This window comes from Syngnathus typhle, linkage group LG14 (assembly GCF_033458585.1).
Source record: "Syngnathus typhle isolate RoL2023-S1 ecotype Sweden linkage group LG14, RoL_Styp_1.0, whole genome shotgun sequence".
In the NCBI taxonomy this organism is placed as follows: Eukaryota; Metazoa; Chordata; class Actinopteri; order Syngnathiformes; family Syngnathidae; genus Syngnathus; species Syngnathus typhle.
The window spans coordinates 2,355,051-2,377,781 of NC_083751.1; the positions used below are offsets into that span (position 1 = coordinate 2,355,051).

Below are 22,731 nucleotides of genomic sequence, written 5' to 3' on the forward strand. Positions count from 1 at the left end.
TAAACTAAAAAGGAGCTGATTGTGTGATTTGAAGGGGATAATGAGACTATTAATGATTTGTATTTGTGTCTATTGGACACAAATGGATGTTTATTAGCAGACTGCACATCTTACCTGCTGAGTTTAGGCAGCAGGGGGAAACAAGCCCCCCCCCCCCCCACACACTCACAAGATGTTTGGGATTATTAAACCTCCGCAGATTTAGAAAATGGCCTCCCGCTAACATGAAGTGGAACACAAACAAATAAAACTTGCTGGAAGATTGCAGTCCTCCCATCAGAGGTAGCAAAAATATTTGGACTTAAGTAACTATACAGAATGAAAAACAAAAAGGCTACTTTGACAAAGTAAAAAAGGGAAATTTATAAAAGAAATCAGAAAAAGTAGTATAGATACTCAAGTCTGAGCATTGTTATCGAGATGTTTTATCTTTACGTTGACAGTAAAACGAGCCGTAAAAGATGCAAGATTTGATATGATAAAGGTCAGTCGGGGTTCAGAGAGCACATTTTTATCACCGTCACAAATCTTGTGGGTTTACTGCATGGAAAGTCAAGCACACGTGGAACATTATATCATGCAAATCTGCTTCCAAAATAATTTTGTTCTTAGTACTTTGGTTGATACGCAAAATGAACATAAGATCAAATATTTTTTTTTATTGCTCATTTTTATTAACCTTGAGTTTGAAATAACAATTAAGCATCTGATTTTTTTTTTTTCTCCTTAATTTCTTACAACCCGCTTGTTGTATATTTTGGGCTAACGCATGTTCCGTAGGGGGAAAACTCCGGGAGTGGGAGGGGCAGCTTCGGGGACGTTTAGTGTTGTGATGTACGGCCTGTGAACGGACGGTGTTGAAGAAATAAAGCAGTATTCATCACGTCGTTGCCCGAACCTTCCTTGCTACCTCAGAACCCGGAAAGTAGTAAGGACATAACAAAACTGGCGACGAGGACGTCTGGACTGACGCGTGTTGGCCGGATTCGTCTCGACGGGTGGAGTGGATTGGTGGACTGTGGCAACGTCGTGAGTAGTGTGGCGAAGAAAAAAAAGAAGAGTGGCCTGCTGAGGGGAGACGTCTGTAGGGCAAGCAGTGCCATACAAACAGGAACTTGTAATGGCCGGAATGATTGGCTCAATTGGTCCCTTTGACGAAAGTGTTGAACAATGGGGCTCGTATACTGAGCGTTTCGATTACTTCGCCATGGCTAATGATATAAAGGAGGAGAAGCTGGTGCCCACGTTTTTGAGTGTAATGGGGCCGAAAACGTTTACCTTGCTACGTGACCTACTGCAACCAGAAAAGCCCGGCAGTAAAACATACCGAGAAATAGTGGATGTACTGGCAAACCATCTTTCACCGAAACCCCTGGTAATCGCAGAAAGATTCCGATTTCACAGACGCAGCCAAGAAGAGGGCGAGTCGGTCACCCAGTTTGTGGCGGGCCTACGCAAGCTGGCTGAACACTGTGAGTTCCGGGATGTGTTAAATGACACTTTGAGAGACAGGCTGGTATGTGGACTTAGGAACGAGGCAGCACAGAAGAGATTACTCACAGAAAGTGACTTGACTTTGGAGAAGGCCATTAACATCAGTGTAACAATGGAAATGGCGAAAAAGGAGGCCCAGCAACTAAGTGCTACAGAAAGAGTGCACCAACTCAACAATGATAAACCGAACACGCAAGGGCCATGTTTTCGCTGTGGTAGATCTGGACATCTTGCATCAACGTGCTGGTGCAAAGAGATGGACTGTCGTAACTGTGGAAAAAGAGGGCACATAGAGCGGGCGTGCCGAAGTAAACAGGACATGGACAAAAGCTCAAGGGCTGGGAACAGAAGTGACAATATGAAATATAAACAAAAAAGGCATGTGCGCACCGTTTGCCATGATGATGGAAGAAATAGTGATTCTTCGGAGGAAGAAGTGCCTGTAAATACTATACGAGCGATGAATGTAGGTGAGAGCTCAGGTGGCTACTGGGCTGAACCCAAGTTGGAGGGACATGTGGTGAAAATGCAGATAGACACAGGATCAAAGGCATCACTAGTGTCACACAAGATCTACAGGAAACTCATGAGGCACCTTCCACTACGTCCATCAGACACAGTGTTTAAGGCATATACGGGACATCGAGTGCACATGGAAGGGATGACGGATGTGACTGTTCAGTACCATGGGCGGACAAAAAGGCTTCCCCTTTATGTGACCAAGGGAAATCATCCTGCCATAATGGGGCGTACATGGCTACAGGGAATCCGGCTGGACTGGCAAGCGATAAGGAAACTGTCACACCGTTCCTCTCCGCTACAAGAAATACTCGAGAAACACGAAGAGGTTTTCCGTGATGAATTAGGCAGCATGAAAGATATAACCGTTAAGTTACATGTCAAACCTGGTAGCAAGCCTGTGTTTATGAAAGCTAGACCAGTACCATACGCCATCCGATCCAAGGTAGAAGCTGACTTGGACGCCCTGGTCAAGAATGGGGTTTTGGAGCCGGTGACCATCAGTGAGTGGGCCACACCCATCGTTCCCGTACCAAAAAAAGATGGGGGAATTCGGACCTGTGGAGATTTCAAGGTAACACTTAACCCGGTGTTAGCAGCAGAGCAATATCCACTTCCCCTAATTGATGACTTGTTTGCTGGACTGAGTGGGGGACAAAAATTCAGTAAGGTAGATCTCAGTCAGGCTTACCTACAAATGCATGTAGAAAAAGAGTCACGTGAAATGTTGACCATTAACACACACAAGGGTCTCTTCAGATACTGCAGACTGCCGTTCGGCATCACGTCAGCCCCGGCACTTTTTCAGCGAGCGATGGATCAGATCCTTAGTGGGTTGCCTGGGGTACAGTGCTACCTTGACGATATCCTGTGCACTGGATCTACCGATGACGAGCACCTGCGCAACTTGGATGCTACCCTTCAAAGGCTGAAGGACTACGGCTTAAGAGTCCGTAAGGACAAATGTGACTTCTTCAAGCCATCTGTGGAATATCTGGGGCATGTGATCGATGCAGAAGGACTGCACACTGCACCATCAAAAGTGGCCGCTGTCGTGGACGCGCCCCCACCCCAAAACATCAGCCAGCTACGATCTTTCTTAGGTCTGCTGAACTATTACGGACGCTTCATCTCCAATCTGTCATCACTGCTTCAACCCCTGCACGAACTGTTACGCCGAGACAAAACGTGGAAGTGGACAGCCAGCTGTCAGGAGGCTTTTGAAAAGGCTAAAGGAGCGCTGACTACGTCCAAGGTCCTGACGCACTTCAACCCATCACTTCCACTGCAGCTCGCCTGTGACGCCTCTCCTTACGGAGTAGGGGCGATTCTCTCTCATGTCCTGCCGGGTGGTGAGGAAAAGCCAATCGCTTTTGCATCGAGGACATTGAACAAAACAGAGTCTAACTATGCTCAACTGGAACGAGAGGCACTGAGCATTGTTTTTGGAGTTAGGAAATTCCATCAATACTTATATGGGAGGAAGTTTACGCTCCTGACGGACCATCGGCCCCTCACCACCATCCTCGGTCCGCACACTGGAATACCGTCTCTTGCTGCATGCCGACTGCAGAGGTGGGCTTTGTTGTTGTCGGCGCATGCATATGACATCAGGTATCGAAAATCAGACTTCCACTGCAATGCGGATGGCTTGTCCCGATTGCCCTTGCCTGTCACAAGGCCGGAGTCGGACACGGTGGACCTTTTCTACTTCAGGGAGGTGGAGAGAGCACCTGTCTCTGCAGTGCAGGTAAAAAGGGAAACTCGGAATGACCCGGAGTTATCTGCGGTCGTGGACATTGTCGTTAAGGGTCGATCTGCTGGCGATAATGCGAGTCTGAAGCCTTTCCTCGGGAGGAGATTGCAACTGTCTGTCCAGTCTGGGTGTCTACTCTGGGGTAGGAGGGTGGTCATACCACGGTCACTTCGCTCAAAAGTGCTGCAGCAACTGCATTCGGGACACAGCGGAATAGTCCGAATGAAAGAAATAGCGAGAAGCTATTTTTGGTGGCCGAACATGGATCAACAAATTGAAGAGTTGGCCAAAAGCTGTCCATCATGCCACCGAGTCAGGAACAATCCTCCACTAGCGCCTCTTCACCCCTGGGAATTCCCACAAGGACCATGGCACCGGGTGCACATTGATTTTGCGGGACCAGTGGAGGACAGGATGTTCCTTATTGCTGTGGATGCACACAGCAAATGGCCAGAGGTGGCTATCATGAGATCAACCACTGCAGAAAAGACTATCGAAAAGTTAGGGGAACTGTTTAGTCGGTTTGGATCTCCTGCCCAGCTAGTCTCTGACAATGGACCCCAATTTGTCTCACAAGAAATGGCAGTGTTCCTGCAAGCTAACGGTGTCCAACACATTAAGTCGGCCCCCTACCACCCCGCAACAAATGGGCTTGCTGAGAGATTTGTTCAAACCATGAAGCATGCCTTGAAAACATCACAAGGACAAGGAACACTACATCAGAGACTGCACCACTTCCTACTAACCTATCGGAACAGTCCGCATGCCACCACCAAGACATCTCCTGCTAGCCTGATGCTAAAGAGAGACCTGCGCACCACGTTTGACCTCTTGAAGCCCTCAGCAATGAAGGACATTGTCCAAGGTCAGCAGGAAAAACAGGTTAGGTGCAGAGGACAGGAGGGCAAAGGAAGAGTTTTCAAGCCAGGAGACTCTGTGTTGGCAAGGAACTACCGTGGCGAACCAAAGTGGATTCCTGCCACTGTTATTGCGCAAACGGGACCAGTATCTTATACTGTCCAAACGTCTGATGGTGTATGGAGAAGACATGTTGATCAACTCCTGCAGACTCAGTTAGGGCCAGCAGAGCTGTCCCTCAAAGATCTTCCTGATAGCTCTGCCCACGTCAAAACGCCGGTTCCCATACCCTCCCAAGTGCAGGACTCAATCACACTCGCGCCACCAGTCCCAGCTGAGGATGCGCATGAGACAGAGACTCTGACTTCTTCCTTTGCAGAAGCTCCTGCAACAAGTTCACCATTGGTCGACCGTGGAGCTGATCCTGTGCCCCCAGATAGGAGATATCCTATCAGAGAGCGGCGAGCTCCTGCGCGCTTGGACTTATAGGTTCGCGGTTGACCCGAGTTATGGGGATGTTTAGTTCTAGGTGCGTAATTCCGTGTTGTTCATGCATGTTCATTGTAAGGGGGGAGGAGATGTTGTATATTTTGGGCTAACGCATGTTCCGTAGGGGGAAAACTCCGGGAGTGGGAGGGGCAGCTTCGGGGACGTTTAGTGTTGTGATGTACGGCCTGTGAACGGACGGTGTTGAAGAAATAAAGCAGTATTCATCACGTCGTTGCCCGAACCTTCCTTGCTACCTCAGAACCCGGAAAGTAGTAAGGACATAACACCGCTCTTATGTTGCGCTGGGTTACTCTTCCGATAAATGACACAGCAGATTAGATAAGAACGACAAGTCACGTCAGTCTTATCTGCAACTAGGGGAGAATGCGCGCCAAGAGCGTTGTGCTCCTTCACTTTGGGGTATGTGCTCCAAGCGCCACTTGTGCTTTCCCCTCTTGCTCCACTCATGCTGGACTTGTGTTTGTGACGGCAGCTCAACAGCCTTTTGTTTGGCCCAAGTGGGCCGCCCGCCGTTCTCTTCTCTTCTCTCCACTGGCTGGCTGGCGGCCCCCTCTCCGAAAGCTCACGTGTTTCGTAGCCTCCTACATCCAAGTTCACATTGTCTCCAACATGCCTCATCCAATCACAATGACTCTTTTGCATGCTAGTATCTTGAGAGAGTGTGTGATGTCGTAACATAGCACAATACAATTTATATCCTTGCTTCAAGAATTATTGGGGTTAATTAAATTTTTTTTTTAATGCAATTATTATGGGCATCAAATATTTGTACAAAAAAGTCCAAATTTGTTGTGTATATCTTTATTTATTTATTTAATTTTTATTTTATTTATGAGAATTATTCTGGCTATTTTCCATATCGAAGAATTTTAATTTAACGTAAAAGTATCATATTGATATCAGCCTTTGAAAAGGTTACCATCCCGACACTTCATCAGGATGAAAATCGGGATTATCCCTGCCTCGCTTGTCCTCCTGAGCCACCCCCCGTCCATGGAGCTCGGGTTCGAGAGTCCGCCACACGTATCGGTGAGCGAGAAAGAGCAGCGCGCTGACGAGCATGAGGACGGTACCCAGGAAACCCATCATGACGGCCGTGCCCACTCGCTGTTCAGCTGGAGCAGCGGGAAGCCTGAACCTAGGTGGGAAGGGGATGGTAGCGTTGCTCGCCACCGCGCCCACGTTCCACACCAGGGGGATCAAAACGAGCACCGCTGTGAGGAGATAGAGCGCCCCCGCAAGGATGAAGACCCCACGCACGCTGCCGCGACGCTCCAACGAGAAATAAACCCGCCTCACCGCCCGCACTGCAGCGACATTGCTCATCAGGCCGCCCAGCTTGGCCAGCACCATGAGAACCTGCGCCACCCGGATCTCCACCGGGACAAAGCTGTCTGAGATGCCCATACTCTGGCAGTTCTCCATCTTGGGCAGGGTATGACTGTGGAAGCACGCCCGCCAGATGCCCACCCAGGCCACGCCCGAGGTGATGACGGACGTGAGGTTGTCGGGGTTTACGTGCCACAGACGCCACTCGTCCATGCCCGCCGTGGCCATGGTGAGGATCCACGCCAAGCAACCAATCAGCAAGCCCAGAAACTGCCAGTGGGCTGTGTGCGCCAGGAACAGCATGATGAGATGGTGAGGTCAAGGGTCAAGTTGCTCCTGATTCGTCTCCCTAAGGAGAATTTTGTGACGGGACAGCTGTGTATAAGAATAAAAACAAAACATCAACAATCTACGTTTCATTAATTCTTTCACTCTATACGTTCATTCGACGACACACACACAGTTTTTGTACAAAAAGCCAGATTTGTCATTTCTAAATTTTACAAAACGTGTGACCCTTGAATTAAATTTGTCTGATAAAATTTTCAACACTTTACTGGGCTCAAATCACTTCAAAGTATCTTTGGTGAGAAAACGAGGAATAAAACAAGAGGCTTACCATTTAATTAGAAAGTGATTCCCGTTCAGCTGAGCAACTTTGATGACTTGCCGGTGACGTCGATGATGGGGAAGGAGCTGACATATTGACCATCATGTTTAAAGATGGCTGCCGACAACCGGGAGAAATATTTTAATGTTATTCGTAGCTTTTAGCACCATCACGTCACACACACAGCTCAGATTGCTCATTACTAAAAGAGTGATTAAACACACGACACAAATTGACAGTCTGAATTCAAATGTCAATAGTTACCTGTAAAGAAGTTCCAGCCAGAGTGAGAATTTTCAAATGTTAGCGTCTTAAAAAACGACAAACTGACAGCGGCGAGTGCACGTTGCGACTGTAAAAGATGTTAGTGCAACTCTCACACTATCAGCAGCCCAGCAGGGCTTGGCTGAGTTAATGAGTGACACCGATGAGCTGATTGTCTGGCAAATTGAAAACAATCACACACAAAAAAGACAACGGGAATTTTTGGGGGTATTTGGATTTGATTTTAAAGCAGGTTGTGAATGCTTTTTGTGTGTCTAAATGGGAACTACCACAATAGAGCCCTCCCGTGCAATTCTAAACAAAAAAAAAACCAACCTCAGATAGTGTTATAAAAAATCACAAATGTTCATAATATAGAACAATACATATTTCTTCAATTTAGCACGGGCCGTGAGAGGACGCTGCGTCACCGTGGTGGTCGGCAGGCACTTGCCACTGAATGTCAAGTGCATCTCCTGTGCGGCCGGCCAAGTGCTCTGTAAAATGTCAACAACAGGCGGTGAGGGGTCACACAGGACCTCACTTCAAGGCCAATACAGCTGATGGACAAAATAAAAATAGAAAAAAAGTGGCGTGAAAAGATGATAGTTTCATCCTAGTGTGGTGCTGTGAGCGCAAAAAAAATGTCATTCGCCTGCTGTGCTGAACCAAAGGCTACAATAAATTACTAAAAAAAAAAACAAAACAGAAAAAGAACCCCGGTTGTATCGCAGTGAAATTCATGTCCCAGCTATACAGTGGTTTTTTAAATCATTCAATTTGTTAGTCTTTTTTTGACAGTGTGCAGCCAAATTTAAAAGTTGTGCACCTTCAATGTAGTACCACTTTGTGCCACAACGTGGCGGGCAGCACTAGCGTGAGTGACCTGGCCAAATAATGCAGACAAAGAAGAGTTTCACACCTACTGCACTGTAAATGACTGCTGTAATTTGTTGTTTTACATTATGTGTTAGCATTAAAGTGGCGGAAGGCAAAGCTGTGTGGTTCTTTTAAATAAATTCTATTGGTTTGATGTTTAGTATAATAGGGAATGGAATTTAACAACTATCTGAAATGTTTGCTCGCAATTCAAAGCAAAAATATTTCCCAAACGACAGGTTGTATCTCATAAACTGGGTCACTTGTATCTCAAGGCACCGCCGTGCAATGTTTCGTTCCGTCTTATTTTATGAGGCATTAAAATGGAAGCCTCGTATGTGGTCTCTCTATAATGCTGATTTTCGTGGATTGCGGTCTTCTGGGTTGTAAAATGGTTTCACTGCGTTCGGCACAAGTGCCAAGAAAAAGCAGCATCGTCCTGGGGAGTGGAAAGTCTCTGGCGCCCTCCGGTGGACGCGAGGTGCACTTGACGGCGAGCGTCTCAGTAGGCCAAGCGCTGCTCGATGGGCAGACTGTCCAGCAGGCACTTGAGCTGCTCTTCGCCCAGTTTGATTTTGTCCTCCAGCTTGCGCTGCTCGATGATGAGCGCCGACTTCATCTTGACAAAGTGCTCGTAGTCGGCCATGCCGTCCTCGGGCAGGTAGCTGGCCAGGATGTCGTAGACGGCTCGCTCGCGCCGGTCCAGGTTGTCCTTCAGCTCCTTGGCGTCTTCGTGCTGCCGAATGAGCAGCTTGCGTTTCTCTGTTAGCGTGCGCTGAAGAAGAAAAAAAAAGGAGGGGGTTGGAGAAGATCCATCCAAAGGGACAGTGGAGAGGTGAGCGTCGACATACCCGCTCCTCGGGCGTGGCGTCCTCGTCCAGGCTATTGAGGGCGTTCTCCACCCGGGCAAGGCGGCCCGACAGTGACAGCAGCAAGCTCACCACCTTGTCCAGGTCGCCCACGAACATTCGGAATTTGTCCAGCTCGTTGGGCTTGCAGACCTGCTGGACTCGGGCCTCCACTTCCTCTCCCAGCGCGTTGTTGTCGAGCACGTCCTCCTGCAGGCTCTGGCGGGCCTCGCGTAGAACTTGAAGCTTCTTGCTCAGGCTGTCCATCAGCTCTTGCTGCACCACATCAAATGCATTCAGACAATGCTTGGAATGTGACAAATACTGAATGCTTTGTTTGATACGCCCAATTTGTTTTGTGAGGAGCGTGTCGTACCTTCTTGTTAGCCAGATCCATGTCCAGCTCGTCCTCCGAGTCCTCATATTCTTCGTTCTGCTCCTGCATGTCTTTCATCTTGATGAGAAGCTCAGCTTTGGGGGCCGACGTGCTGTAATACGCAGAGCTGGTCACCATGGCGACCGCCGCCATGTTGTCCTCCTTCTCCCTGATATAAGATCAGAAGATCAGTGGAATATCAGACATAACATGAAAATCCAGTTGACGATTGCTGACCTTTCCTCAGCCGGCCAGGCGACGTTCGTGGGCTTGGTCGGTGCTTTCCTGCGTTGGTGAGCTCCTTCCAGCAGCTGCTCGCCCTGGGGGAAGAGGCCCTCCATCAGGTCCATGGTGGTCTTCATCTTGCTCTGGTCCAGGATATCAGCCAGCGATTTGTCCTTGTCCATGATGTCGCGGGCCAGCTCCTCCCGCTTCTGCTCCTCCAAAATTCCCGGGGCGGCGTCCCGTTCGGGCTCGTTCGAAGTCACGCCGGGTTCATTGAGCTCTTTCTGCCGAGTGAAAGTGGAGAAGACGGAGTCCTGTCCGCCGGTTCCTAAGGTGCCGAGCTTGCTCATGTCAGGACCTCCCGTTTGGGCCACAGGCGCCTCGTCGGGTCGCGGAAAAGTCCTCCCGCTCTTCATTTCCAGCATTCCCTCGGAGCACACGATCCTGACGGGCACTTTTTTCACCGCGCTGCTTGGCTTTTCCGTCCCGTTTTCCGCCCTGGAGTGGAAAAAAAAACAGTGAGAATAGTTTAAGGAGAAGGAAAAAAAAAAATCCTGTGGGCCCATGCTTGCTGATTTTAAATGACACCGCATGATGGCAAAGTGATTTTCCATGCCCACTGACAAGAAGATTCGAAATGTGCTGGTCTGCTTTTAGAAATTTATGACCCAGCACATGAAAGGTACAATGGAAGCCCGATTCTTCAAAGTCTTTTATTTTGAAATAATGTATCCTTTTTTTAACTGAACATTTCAAAACAGACAGTCCTCGATGATTCGTCACAAATGTATTTTATAGCACTTAAAAGTTAAATACGACTGAACTGCACCTAAAAATGTCCTTGACTTCAAAAAGTAACGATGCATATTAAAATCAAAAAGACCAACCCGTTGGAGTCTTGGTCCTGCAGCGAGACGGGCGGCTTGTCGCTGAGTCTCTGCGGGGAAAACTGCGGGGAAGGAGAGCGGCGTGGCTCCATGGCGACCGGCGTCCTGCAGGAGGGAGCGTGACGCGCAACTGCGCCAACTCGCGCCTCGTCGTCTGTCTTTTTAGCCTCGCAGTTCGGGGTGTGACTTTGGGCCGCGTCTGGGTCGAGGTCAGGGCATCCGGGCGTGACCTGAGAGCGGCCGGACTCGGCTGCTTTGTGGTTGACGGCGGCAGCTGCGCTCGTGGAAGCTCTGCGCTCGGTCACGGGAGGAGCTTGCTCGCACTCGCCAGGCTTCTCTTTGCAGTCCTCCGGGCAGCTGAGAAGGACAGCGAAAAGGCTTTTTTAATTACACATCTCCGTCCTTGGAAGTTTTCTTCTTCCTCTCGCCAGCAGCCGCCGTGAATAAAAAAAAAAAAAAAAGAAGTCTCCTCCCTTGACTGGAGCTGCCAGGAATACTTGAGGAGTATTAAAAAAAAGCCAGCGAGGAGGAATAAAGAATCCTCTCGAGCGCTTTTAACTCTTAAGAGACTAAGTTTTTTTTTTCTTTTTTACTGGGACGCATGTGAGCGCTTCCACTCAAATTCAATTAGGAAGCACAGACGTCCGTCGATTGTAGTCATGAGATGCACTTTGTGGCAACATGGGGTCAAAGTGAACAAAATGTGAAAGTGAAGCCGCCATATTTGCGATCAAATGTTCTACTGAGCAACAACAAAAAGCCAGAACATTACCTTGAGGCAGAGCCGAGTGACCCGGCAGGTTTATCCTCCATCTGGGAATATTCCTTCTGCGGCGAGATTGCGGGGACACGAGTAGTCTAGGGAAAACAGAAGATTCATTAGCTCCAGGTAGTTTTCTGCTCGCTAAAAGAATGCACGGGAACAAGATGGACGGCAGTCTCAACCTGAAACGAAGGCGTGTCGTGAAGAACAAATATTGATTTTCAATGGAGTTGCGCTGCGGGTGTGACTGAAGACGGAGACCTTCAAAAATACATCAACCTTACCTGTCCGTAGAAGTCGGCCGAGGGTGAAGATCGGGACCGCTCGTGGAAACAGTCGGGTTTGACCCTCTCCTCCGAGCTCGGATTGAGAATGTTGTCGGCCGAGCGGAATCGTCCGGACGCTCGGGTTTCGCCAGGTTTCTTCTGGGTGTTCCACCTGGCCTCGTATTCTGCAAAGGTGCCGAGTCGTTGCTGGTCCAGGGCGGAGTACGTTGGACCGCCCGGGCGGTCGTCCCCGCCGCTTTGCTTCGGCGCCGCTTCAGCGGAGTCACTGGAATTCTCCGTGTCGGCGGAGGCGTGAGCGGGAGCGGTGGATTTCCCGTTCTGTTGGTCCGGGCAGGAGCTTTCTTCTTCTTTCACGCCAACGTGGTGGATTTTGTCTGGTTCAGAGAAGGACTTGACCTTCTTCTCTGCTGCGAAGCGCTTTCGTCCACCGATGCGCAAAGGTGCGGATTTACCGCTCCCGGCTTCTGACAGTGTCGGAAGAGGAGTGAGATCTTTCCTGGCCACGGCCGAGGATGGATAATTTGGTACGGCTTCCCCTGACGGGTGCTCCGCCAACACGGGCTCCAGATCTTTCCTTCTGAAGGAAGTAGCCTTCAGCACGCGCGCTTGCGCTTCCTTCAAGTTATCCTTGTACGTGTTGGTGAAGGGGCTCTCCGACAAAGCCGGGGCGGCGCTCTGATCGGACTTCCACACGTCCTGCTCGTCTTGGTTCCGGTCGGGCAGAGCGGCGGCGCTCTTACTCTTCTGCAGCTGTACTCTTCTCATCTGAATCTCGTTCTTCAAGGTGGTGGCGAAGCGCTCGTTGCGGCGGATCTGCTTGGACTCGGACGTCTCCTCCGGGCCGCCGCCGCCTTTTGAGGTCTCGTCCTTGGCGTCCAGAGACAAGGAATGGAGAATGGGCGTGGCCTGGGGGCAGATTCTGTCGGTGGCCTGGCTGCGCTGTCTCGTCTCTTGGCCCGGGGGTTCTCTGTGCTGCAGAGGAAGAGATCGCCGTTGGTTGGACAGTCTGATCGGAGTAATGGAGTACAGAACCTCTTCGTTTTGTGAACTTTGACCCCTGAGGCCCCTGGGCTCGACGGCTTCCACAGCAGGGGGGACGTGTTGGTTTTTGCTGTATCCGTTTGTTTTTCTACCATTTGAGGGGTACTGCTGTTGTGGAGGAAGTTGATATTTAGCTTTGGGGACGATGGAGTTCTGCTCTGTCTGGGTTAAGCCGAGCCCGGAAAAACTTTGTCTGTCATCGATTTGTCCCGTCGCAGGCTGGCCTTTGGAGGCACAGTAGTATCGGGTCTGCCCGTTGCTCTCAGCGTCTGGGTCAATTGCTTGCGTTGTGCTTAAATTCCTCCTGGTGTTCTGGCCGGCGGGTTGAGCGGAACCGTTAGTGGTCAGCTCCTGCATGCTGGAGAAGTAGCCTCCGACATTTAGTGGTTTGGGAGCCGTGGCGGGCCACGGCTGAGCGGGGAAAGTGCTTTTGTCGCTGGGATGTCTGGGATGACCTTGCCGGACATCACAGCTGGAGAGGGAGTGCTGCTTGTTCGAGCTGAACTGGGCGTGAGAGTAAAAACTAGCCCTGTCCTGTTTCGGGGACTGGTTGTGACCACTCCGATCTTCAGGTTTCCCCGGGGTTCGCGAATTGGGCGGGTCGGGATGAGCCGCGAGGCCTCGTTCCTTGGTGGCGGCAAAACTGTCGCTGCGTGCCGGCGGGAGCGGCGGCGGCGGAGAGGGGGAGGAGCTTTTCTTTTTCTCCGGAACATGCCAGACGGGTCCGCAGTTCATTCGACTAGAAGTGGAGTGGCGGGAGCCGGCCTGGTCGTCACATTGCGGGCCGTCGCAGCCTCCCGGCATCTGAAAGTACGTCAGCCTGTCGTCCTGTTTGACGCCCTCCGCTAAACCTTGGCCCATCCTGCCGTTGACGGGCCGTCCTCCGGAATCCCACTGGCTGACTTTGTACAGCACGTTCTCAGTGGAGGCAGCGTTGCTCTTTGACAGCGTGAAATCCGGCGTGCCCGAGCTGGTGGAGAAGGAGCTGTAGGCGGAGTCTCGTTTGCCGCCGAGGTGCTCCATGCTGTTGTTGGACTTAGCGGGGGACAGCTGACCGGCCGGGTACGGGTGGGGGACGTGCTCTAGGCTGTCCATGCTGCCCAGAGAGCTGAAATGGTCCGAGACCCTGCAGAGGTTGGTTTGCTCCCAACTGGTGGACAGGTCAGTGGACGATGAGCTGGGGGGATGAAAATGAGCAACAGTGTGAGAGTTGTCGAAAAACTTTCGAGAGCCCGGAAGCCTCACCTGGCATCGTACGTGGTGCGCCACGCAACGGCCGAGTTTGGAGAAGGCTGCGTTTTGGCCGACTCGGATTGCCCTTCGTTGAACTTAGTGGAGTGCCAGGAGTGCGGCCTGCTTATGGGCTCATTGCGTCTGAACACAGAGAGACCAAAACAAAATGGAGAGTGGACTTGGAGACAAAACAAATGGCTTAAAAATAAATCGCTTTTCTGATATTGATACACGTCGATAAAAAAAAAAACGTACCCTATGATAAAGTGATTCTTTCTGAGATGCGTGTCGGGAAGAAGATGACAACATATGTCAGAAGACAACTACGGCAAACTTCCATACATGCGCTACGTGAGGAATGAAGCTAACGACAATCCACATGCCGGAGAGGAAGGCTACAAGTCGCTACGGAGTAGAAGCAGCGGATAAAATGGAGAAAAAAAATATAAAGATGGATATGGCTGGAGATTGCGACGACATGAGGGTTAAAGCTACTACTGGTCACTGGATGACGCCACAGAACTGTACCTCATGGAACTTCGCAAAATCTTGGTAAGGAAGCTCCGGGCCACATGCACGTCATTCTCTGAGGGCATTTTGTGAGCTACAATGTCCACCACTTTCATATTCCTGCGCAGCAACGGAAGGAACACACATATACACCCGACACACTTTTTTTGCTCATTCTGAAAAGTAGAGAACACAACCCAAAACATCCTCCCTATTTAAACGAATGCTAATTCCATTAATCCGTTCAATTTGAGTCACGAACTTGCTCATGGGACAAATGAACCAATCGTAAAGAAGTGTTACAGCTCCCTCTGCTGGCTATGCTCAAACAAAGTCAAACTCCCAGGATGATGATTGACATGTATTCACCACTGGATTCGTTATGCGAAAAGGACGAGGCCGAGATGTCCGCAGCTTTGAACATATGGTCGTCACGAGCCCAGCGAGGGGGTGGTGGCGGAAGGCTTAGCGATGGGAGAATCTCTGAGCCTCCTCAGCCCCTTTAAAGCAAGCTGTCGTCTGCCTCACTTTAGCATTTCCATCTTCGAGCAGCTCCGAAACGCTGGTCGAGAATTTCAGACGAGGCTTTCAACTCTGATTAGACTCGGTCGGACCTGACAAACAAAAAGCTTTGGGTTCAGGGGGTTGCGCCCTTTCCGTCACCTCGGCTAAAAGAACTTCAATGAGTCTTTGACAAGGGGGGGGGGGGGTTTCATTTGTGAAAAATGGCCATAAGACTACCGAAAACATTGTTCTTAAAGAGCCACCCAATTGAAATTTTTTGGGACGATTCAGCCGAGAATAAAATAATTGCGGATTGGTGTTAAACGCTGACGGCAAAGACTAAGCAAAAGCGAACTCCCGTCTTCGGGGGACTCGTGAGCAGCCACACAAGGCGGCGGCGGCGGCGGGCATTGGCATGCAAATGAGGGCGGCTTTATTAGGCCTATCGTCAGGGCTACAGCTGGCCTGGCGCAGATATGCTCGGAAAGTGAATCGGTTGGGCCGTCGCGCGATGGGGGGGAGGGACGAGGCTGCAAAGGGATGCAAAATATCAGGAAAGTTGGCGGTAAACTTCCAGCATCGAAAAAAATAAAATAATAATACTTGACCTACAAAGATGACGGAAAACACCATTGCCACCTCGCCGCGTAGACGTGTTAATATTCACAAATATAATCCCCTTCAAACCACATGCTAGAGATGAATTTACGGAGTTGATCGTGGCTTAACCCAAATGAAGCGTGACCTCGTGAAGCTAAACAATCAAAACAGTTCCGTATTAGGGTCATCAAACCTAATATGGGCCAAAGTTTGCTTTGACTCACCCGGGCGGCCGACGCACAATCCCAAACGAGACAACATCGAGAGCAACTCGGTGAAAAAAGTGAGAGGGCTTCCAAAGACCCAAAGCATGGTAGGTCCTGAAATCTACACCAAACCTTTGTGACCACACGGAGGGGGTAGAAGATGAAGAGGACAGCTATTGTCCCAAGCCAGTCCCCTCTTGGGGATTTTGGAGCCTATTGGCTCTCAAGTGGCTATATGCAAGAGCGTCCGCCAGCCTGCCTCCCTCCCTCAGCCCGAGTGGTGAGGCGGATGTGCATTTCTCCCATCGCTATGGCAACGGCTTGATCTCCAGGGCGCACCCCACTTCCAGAAAGCCTGGCTAATGAGCTTTGCGAGCACTCAGGGTGACGGCGACGAGGCATGTTTTGATTTGAAATGGTTATTTTGCCGTTGGGGGCGGCAAGGTGGTTAGCATGTTTAGCTACATTGTCGTCACAATACTACATCAGAAGAGAAAAAGTCATCCGTACTTGTGCAAGGTTATCGTAATCATAAAAAAAAGAATCTGACAAGATTAATGAAGTGAAATGTTGCCGTTACCCGTTAGCGTAACCTCAATCGTTAGCCGGCGACAAACATGACCAAGTCCAACAGGTGGAAATATTTTTGAAGAACTGATGTGAGCACGTCGCCAACTGATTTGAACAAATCCACTTCCGAGCGGAATTCAGCGCGGCGCATTCCGAACATGCTGCATGGGCTTATGAGCAAAAAAAAAAAAAAACGTGCAATAAGCTTTTCCAGGTAGGGAAGTGGACTAAACCACAACTATAAAATGAAAAGAAAAATGCACTTCGGCAAAAACACCAGAAGAGGGAAGCCAACTGCTGCAATGAATGGTGAGAGTTCATGTTGGGAAGTTTTCCCAGAGAGAGAGAGAGAAAAAGAAAGAGAGAGAGTCCAGGCCGCAGGGGTCTGGCAGTAAAATCCACTGAAGTGAAGAAGTCAACAAAAAAAAAGGACAGTGTCAACTTTTTTTTTAAATTAATCTCTGAAGGACCAAAATTGCCACATGAAGCCATCAAGTCGGTTCTTGTGACATCATGAAACTTTATAAGAGTCATGCCAACCAAATTTCACGTTGCTGAGTGAAACTGGTTGAGATTTCAAAATCGGGGAGCGATTCAGATTCTCCCGTTTTACGGCGAGTCATCAATATCTGCTCTCGTGCTCCGCCCACATGCAAGCTTCAAATATTTCCCACGTGGAGTACATTTTGGGACATGGTTCCTCGGGACCTTTTTTTTTTCTCTTCATGACAGACGTTAATTCGAGTGACGCTCTTACGTAACGCGTCCATTTGCCATGTCTGGGCATGTTTGGCAGATGCTGAAATGCAAACCGCACCTTTTTCTATTTGAAAACGCGGGGGATGTCTGGAATGGCGCTTCATCGACAATCCCGGTTTCATCAGCGCACACGGAGGAAACTGTTTGTAAGGGGGGCCGCACCTGAACCCGGAGCAGGTTCCGACAGCTTCCTGTTCATCATGATCCTCGAGATAACAAAAACCAACAGCAATGCTATTTTTTTGAAAGCGGGCTTCAATCAATGTGACTAAATATTTGCCTTCAGTAAGATTGAGTACGACTGTAATGCATTTCTCCATTGTTATTTTCTGTGCCCCCCCCCCAGTTCGCCACAACTCATCCAAATAACCTTGGACAAACTCGGCGGAGCAGATAAATAAATTCTTGAAGGCGGCCGAAGAGCAGGAAGGAAGTTGACGGTTCCAGCTGGCTTGGAGGCCGTCGACAACGCAACGGGAACAATGGGATCCTGTCTGCAGGAAACATCTTTCTTCATTTAGCGCGGCAAAGGCGACAAATAAGCAGATGCGCGCGTCGACGCCTCCCGCGGCGATTGCGTTCAAAGTTTGAACTTCAAACGACAACCCCACACATTGTTTCACGATGACGACTTTTGGGATGAATCTGAACACAACACACCTTTTGCTTTACTCTGCGTTCCGAAGTGCGAGACAACGCAGAAAGGCAAACAGACGGCAGCAAGCGGACAAAGCCTCCATTGTCGAGGCGGAAGGAGCGGACGAATGATTCATCGCTTTAAAGGAGATAGGAAGGCCGCGAGATGTTTACGGTAGCAGGGAGCGTAAAGGTGAAGTGGTGACGCACGGAGGTGGCAAAAGTACTCACTGTTTGTATTTAAGTACGAGCACAGACACCTCGAAAAACTAATAGTGGTCAAAAAAGGAAAGTAAAGGACAGTAACAAAGTATTTGTACTCGATTACTTCCCACCACCACTATCTTATGACATCACCCCGCAACCTGTCAAAAAAAAAAACGCAAATTCGCCGCCAGCCCACCAAACAGGATCATCCGGCCCGCTAGAAACCCAACTGCGGGCTAGCGGGAGCTCTCCGCGTCACCTCGGGTTTGTTGTCGGGAGTGGTTGCCGCGGCGACCCGCTTACCTTTTCACCATGAGGCTGAGTGTCCGGTGGGAGCCTTTCACCAAGCAGATTGCCTCCTGCCTGAAGCCGCTCAAGGGAATCTCGTTAATGTTGACAAGCTCATCTCCCGCCTGCAGGCCCACAGCTGCCGCCTTGCTGGACTCCTCCACCTGACACATAAACGCAGCACGCCATTCACGGTGGGTCCGAACCCGGTTGGGAGTCAAAGTCAAAAACTGTCCGTAAAATAAATACCAAAGTTGCCAAGAGGTAGATCGAACGTGTGTGGCCTGCCATGTGTTTAACATAAAAAAAAAAAAAAGTCTAAGAAGAAATGGATGTCAGGAGCGGGTCAGGGGAGCGTTTTTATGTCTGCCAAACACTCGGGTCTGACGGGAGACACCTGGGACACGGCGGACAGAAGGTCAGCTGGCGGAGAGCGGCCAAAGTCGTCTTTAAAAAAAAAAGCGGTAGTCTCACTCTGAAAAGAAGTCATGTGATCTGAACCCCAGATGTATTGAAAAAAAGAAGTCACGTTCCAATACTTTTGGAGGAAACCGTATCGACAACATTGCATTAGCACACCGGGATCTGCAGCTGATTATCAGTATGAACCCGATGACGCAACGGCGCAGGCATGTGTACATTATCATCCACGAGCGACCATCTTAGCTTCTTCTTTCGTTCCTCATTCCCCTACGAAACAAGGTTACGGGAGGGGAGGGGGGGCGGCGGTTTGGAGCCTGGCCGGGTTCCCGACCTGGGCCCGATATGGTGGTGTATTTTGTGGAAGAGCCTGAATCGATGGCTGACGCATTCTCGCCGCTGCCAAGTGCAAAAGAGTGCTCAGGATATATTTAACTGCGCAACTAAAACATCAAATAAACACTCGTTGACGAGTCCAAGCGCAGAATGTGCAGCGTCGAAGCGGGCTCGTCTGCGACGGACCGAATTTTAAGACCGTAATTGTGGCTTTTTGGGTTTGGTGAGTTTGCAAAGCAGCTGAGCGTTAACCGGTGCCAACGAGGCCCGGACCAGAGCAGTTGCAGCAGTTTTATCAGTCTCAAAGATTTGACAGCTCGACAAATAGGCCACCATAAATCATATTTAAGTTTTAATGATAACGAGGGTCAAGCATTAAAAAGGGGGGCCTGTTTTAAGAGCATTCTGGGCCTTTTTTTTTTTTTTTTTAATATCCTGCCAAAGTGTTTTACAACACTGAGTGTTAGGGTCGTTTGGGTGCAGCTTAATCACTGCCCTCGCTTGCCGCTAATTGGCGTGTTGGCTAAACGGTTTACGTGGGTTCGCGCACGTGTCACCCTCGGTAGTAAAATTCCGATAGGTGAATAAAGAAAGTGTTATTATAAAAAAAAAAAAAAAAATGCTCATCAGCGTTTGGCTTTCGTTGCGTCCAACGGCGTGAATACATCAAGTATGTGGCTAAGCCAGACAAACAAAAATAAAAGGGCCGACCGACTCTCCGGGAGATTTACAGCTCCTTTTTCTAAACATTTCGCAGCGTGCTGGCCTAATCAGCGCCAGCCACATAGCGCGGCCTTTGTTGACGCTTTTCCTGCGGGCTCCAATCAGTCAATGTGCAGCTATCCTGGATGGCCGTGAAAATAGTCCCTCGGAGGGGATGCAAGGGGAAGGATGTGGTGTGAGCGGGAGGGGAATGCGGACTTTCTGCTGACAAGGCGTCCCGTCATCAAAACTTCATGTGTAGTTGAGGCTTGGCCAGTAAACAAACAGATCGAGCCACCGCTCTGTTTTGGTGTCATAGATTGTCCTCATGAGGGTCAAAGGTGACATTCCGAGTGAGGCAGGGTCAGTATTAAAAGGAATCGAAAATAAACAGCTAGCTTTCTCAAATCGCAAAGACCACCACGGATCTGCTTTGAATTATGGAAAGAATTCTCTTTTAAGTCGAGTCACCAAGATCAGAAGATACTCAAGATTCCCATGATATGAAATCTAAAGACACTTCTTTAAATCGATGCGTTTGATTTATCGCGGCGTTGGGCAACAATACGTCAAAGGTACGCACGGGGCGGCGTGCCCAGCTGTGTCGTGTAAAACGGGATTATTTCACTTTATCCTGAGTGTGGGCTTTTAAGGCCGCTAAGACCTCGCGCATTACCTGAGTCATGACAGGAATGTTAAGAATTTTAATTAGATCCAGGAAAAAGATCCCCCCACCGCCCCCCCGAATCGCTTCTCACACTGTGTGCCTTTGTGCAAATATTTTATATTGTATACTTGTGTTTTCACAGCCATACATAATAAGATTTGAATTCCTTTGTATAAAATATAAAAAAAGAAGTTGGCTTTTTATGGAAAGATGAAGGGGCCCGGTGCTTCTCGACAAGACGGGGAAACATCAAATTTTGATGGATGTGTCTGTATGTTAAACAGATGTCGATCTTAAAACGTACAATCTGAGATGAAATATGACATTTTTACACAGTTAATACGAGTAAATCCGTGCGGGAGAACAGTTAACTGTGTTGGGAGACAGAACCCAATAAAACTGGCATATAAAAAAAAAATTACAGGCGGCTTTGGAGCGACACAGAACACATTCCTTTATCCATCGCTTTATTCCCGACACTAAAAATAGATACACTTGCTTCTTTATCTAGTTAAGGTATCTGGTATCCAATATCATCTTACAATGAGCTACCTTGTTACGATGCAGCAATGTGGAACAAATGTCCGGACTGCTTAGCACAATAAGTCCGCAACACGGCGAACCTGCTTGTATCTCAGAAAAGTCAGCTTACTTGTATTTCAAGGTATGTCACAATCGATCGCGGCACTGAAAAGGTTAAAATCTCACCAGGTCACCATTGGCTGTTTCCTCCGGTATCCATGAGGTAATGAAATATTAACAGCAAAATGCTGTCAACATCAAACTGCCGTCTTCAGTGACATATTAAGTCCTCAAGAGATGCATTTTTTTTAAGAGACCTACACGAGAGTCTCGCTTCCACCCCACTTGGCTTGAACTTTGGACCACTTTGGCGAAGCGACAGGCCAAATTCAAACATGGTGTTTTCGCATCGGGGATTAAGCAGACGGCGAGGCCTTGCGTGGTAAATGATTACACCGGTGACATGGAGGAGACAGAAACTATCTGTTGTTTGCGTTGTATCAACATGCAGTTCTCGTCGTGTTCTGTGACGGAGTCAAATGGAAGTGAAAGAAAAAAAAAGAAGCCGAGTTTTGGGTTACCTTGGTGATGAGCAGGGGTTCGCGATGTTCCAGCCCACCGCGAAGCGTGAAGCCCCACGGCGCGCCTCCAGAAAGCGACACTTCCAGGAGCCTCCAGCCGTCCCCGTCTCGTCCCCTGGGGTCCGAGTCTACTGCTTTGGGCATGACGTGCCAGTGGTGGCCGTCCATGTAGTGAGGTTCTACCTTGTACTGCTCTGAATCCATGGAGATCTGAAGGGAATGAAACAACGATGATAATCATCCGTTGTTTCTGATGACACCAATTGTAAACACTCCCTATTTTATTTGACCAAGAGAGGACAAACTTAATATTAGATTGAATAAAATAATGAAGAATGAAGAACAATGAAGATGTGAATAACAAGTAGAACGTTTCAACAGTTCTACACATACACACACACACACGGACAAAACAGCTGACTGAAAATTGAACCATGGGGCAGAAGTCGATATAAAAATTTGAATCCGATTTTTTTATTTTTTACACAACTAGCTAAATTCTACTCACGGAGCGCTTTTTCTATCTTTATAAGCAGTTTTAACTGGACAGATCCTCATGTCCCATAATTTGAAACATGTCAACGTTGGAAACTAACCCTTCTTTAACTTTTTTTAAACCCGTAAAAGTCAAATAATTGACCGTTTTTTCTTTTGTTTAAACACCTGTTGTCATCGTCCAGACGGCAACTTAATGCTCTTAGCACAACAAAGTCCGAGAACAAACACAAAGAAGGGGGGGAGACCATCTTGTCCAGCAATAAACGCAACAAAAACTCGAATAAACATTTCCAATCAAATTCTGTCATCGAGTCGAAGGCAAAACTAAATTGCAGTTCAAATTTTACCACAAACAACGTCGGATTTAATGCTTAAAAGCGTCGCCTTACCTGGGGAATGCAACTTGTGGATCAACCGGTGGGCGATCACAGACCGTCCCCGTCGTTTCGTTAGCCGCTCACTCAGTCAGTTCGGACGGGTCGATGTCCCGGTGTCGCCTTTACACATTCTTCCTTTTAATTAACTTATTTTACGATTGTCTTATATAGTTAAAACCTGCAAACCTGGCGCTCGCCGGATACAAAGTGTGAGAGAAGCTTCTCTGCTTGTGTGGCTACTCTTTGGCGGCGCACACCGCCGACACTGCCATACTCACTTACGCACGCACACAGTGGAGCTAAGTTGCCTTTTTTAGCTTTAGCACCTACTCGGCCACCGTAGATATGGAATACGCCGCAATGGCGACCTCTACCGACAGTCAACCAACGTTGCGCTGACTACGTGAGAAAACCAATTCACTACATTACCCATAAGCCCCATGGAGGTGGAACGACGGAGACACAGAAA

At 48.9% G+C, this 22,731-nt stretch overlaps 3 protein-coding genes across 3 annotated transcripts; 1 reads left to right on the top strand and 2 right to left on the bottom strand.

Moving 5' to 3' along the window:
- The first annotated feature begins 753 nt into the window (after nucleotides 1-753).
- On the top strand, nucleotides 754-5,343 carry LOC133166799 (uncharacterized protein K02A2.6-like). Its single transcript, XM_061297076.1, has one exon. It carries the CDS (start codon nucleotides 1,121-1,123, stop codon nucleotides 5,114-5,116), a length of 3,996 nt encoding a protein of 1,331 aa, XP_061153060.1. The 5' UTR covers nucleotides 754-1,120; the 3' UTR covers nucleotides 5,117-5,343.
- Nucleotides 5,344-6,045: 702 nt separating this feature from the next.
- cldn34a (claudin 34a) lies at nucleotides 6,046-7,411 on the bottom strand. Its single transcript, XM_061297156.1, has 2 exons — nucleotides 7,086-7,411; nucleotides 6,046-6,841 (listed from the first exon to the last, which is right to left on the bottom strand). The coding sequence occupies exon 2, from the start codon at nucleotides 6,767-6,769 to the stop codon at nucleotides 6,053-6,055; it is 717 nt and encodes a 238-aa protein (XP_061153140.1). The 5' UTR covers nucleotides 6,770-6,841; nucleotides 7,086-7,411; the 3' UTR covers nucleotides 6,046-6,052.
- Nucleotides 7,412-8,266: 855 nt separating this feature from the next.
- shroom2a (shroom family member 2a) lies at nucleotides 8,267-22,608 on the bottom strand. Its single transcript, XM_061297073.1, has 11 exons — nucleotides 22,275-22,608; nucleotides 21,388-21,597; nucleotides 18,175-18,323; nucleotides 13,892-14,020; nucleotides 11,603-13,823; nucleotides 11,328-11,413; nucleotides 10,556-10,912; nucleotides 9,681-10,166; nucleotides 9,444-9,612; nucleotides 9,071-9,343; nucleotides 8,267-8,994 (listed from the first exon to the last, which is right to left on the bottom strand). The coding sequence occupies exons 2-11, from the start codon at nucleotides 21,589-21,591 to the stop codon at nucleotides 8,722-8,724; spliced, it is 4,347 nt and encodes a 1,448-aa protein (XP_061153057.1). The 5' UTR covers nucleotides 21,592-21,597; nucleotides 22,275-22,608; the 3' UTR covers nucleotides 8,267-8,721.
- Between the last annotated feature and the right edge of the window lie 123 nt (nucleotides 22,609-22,731).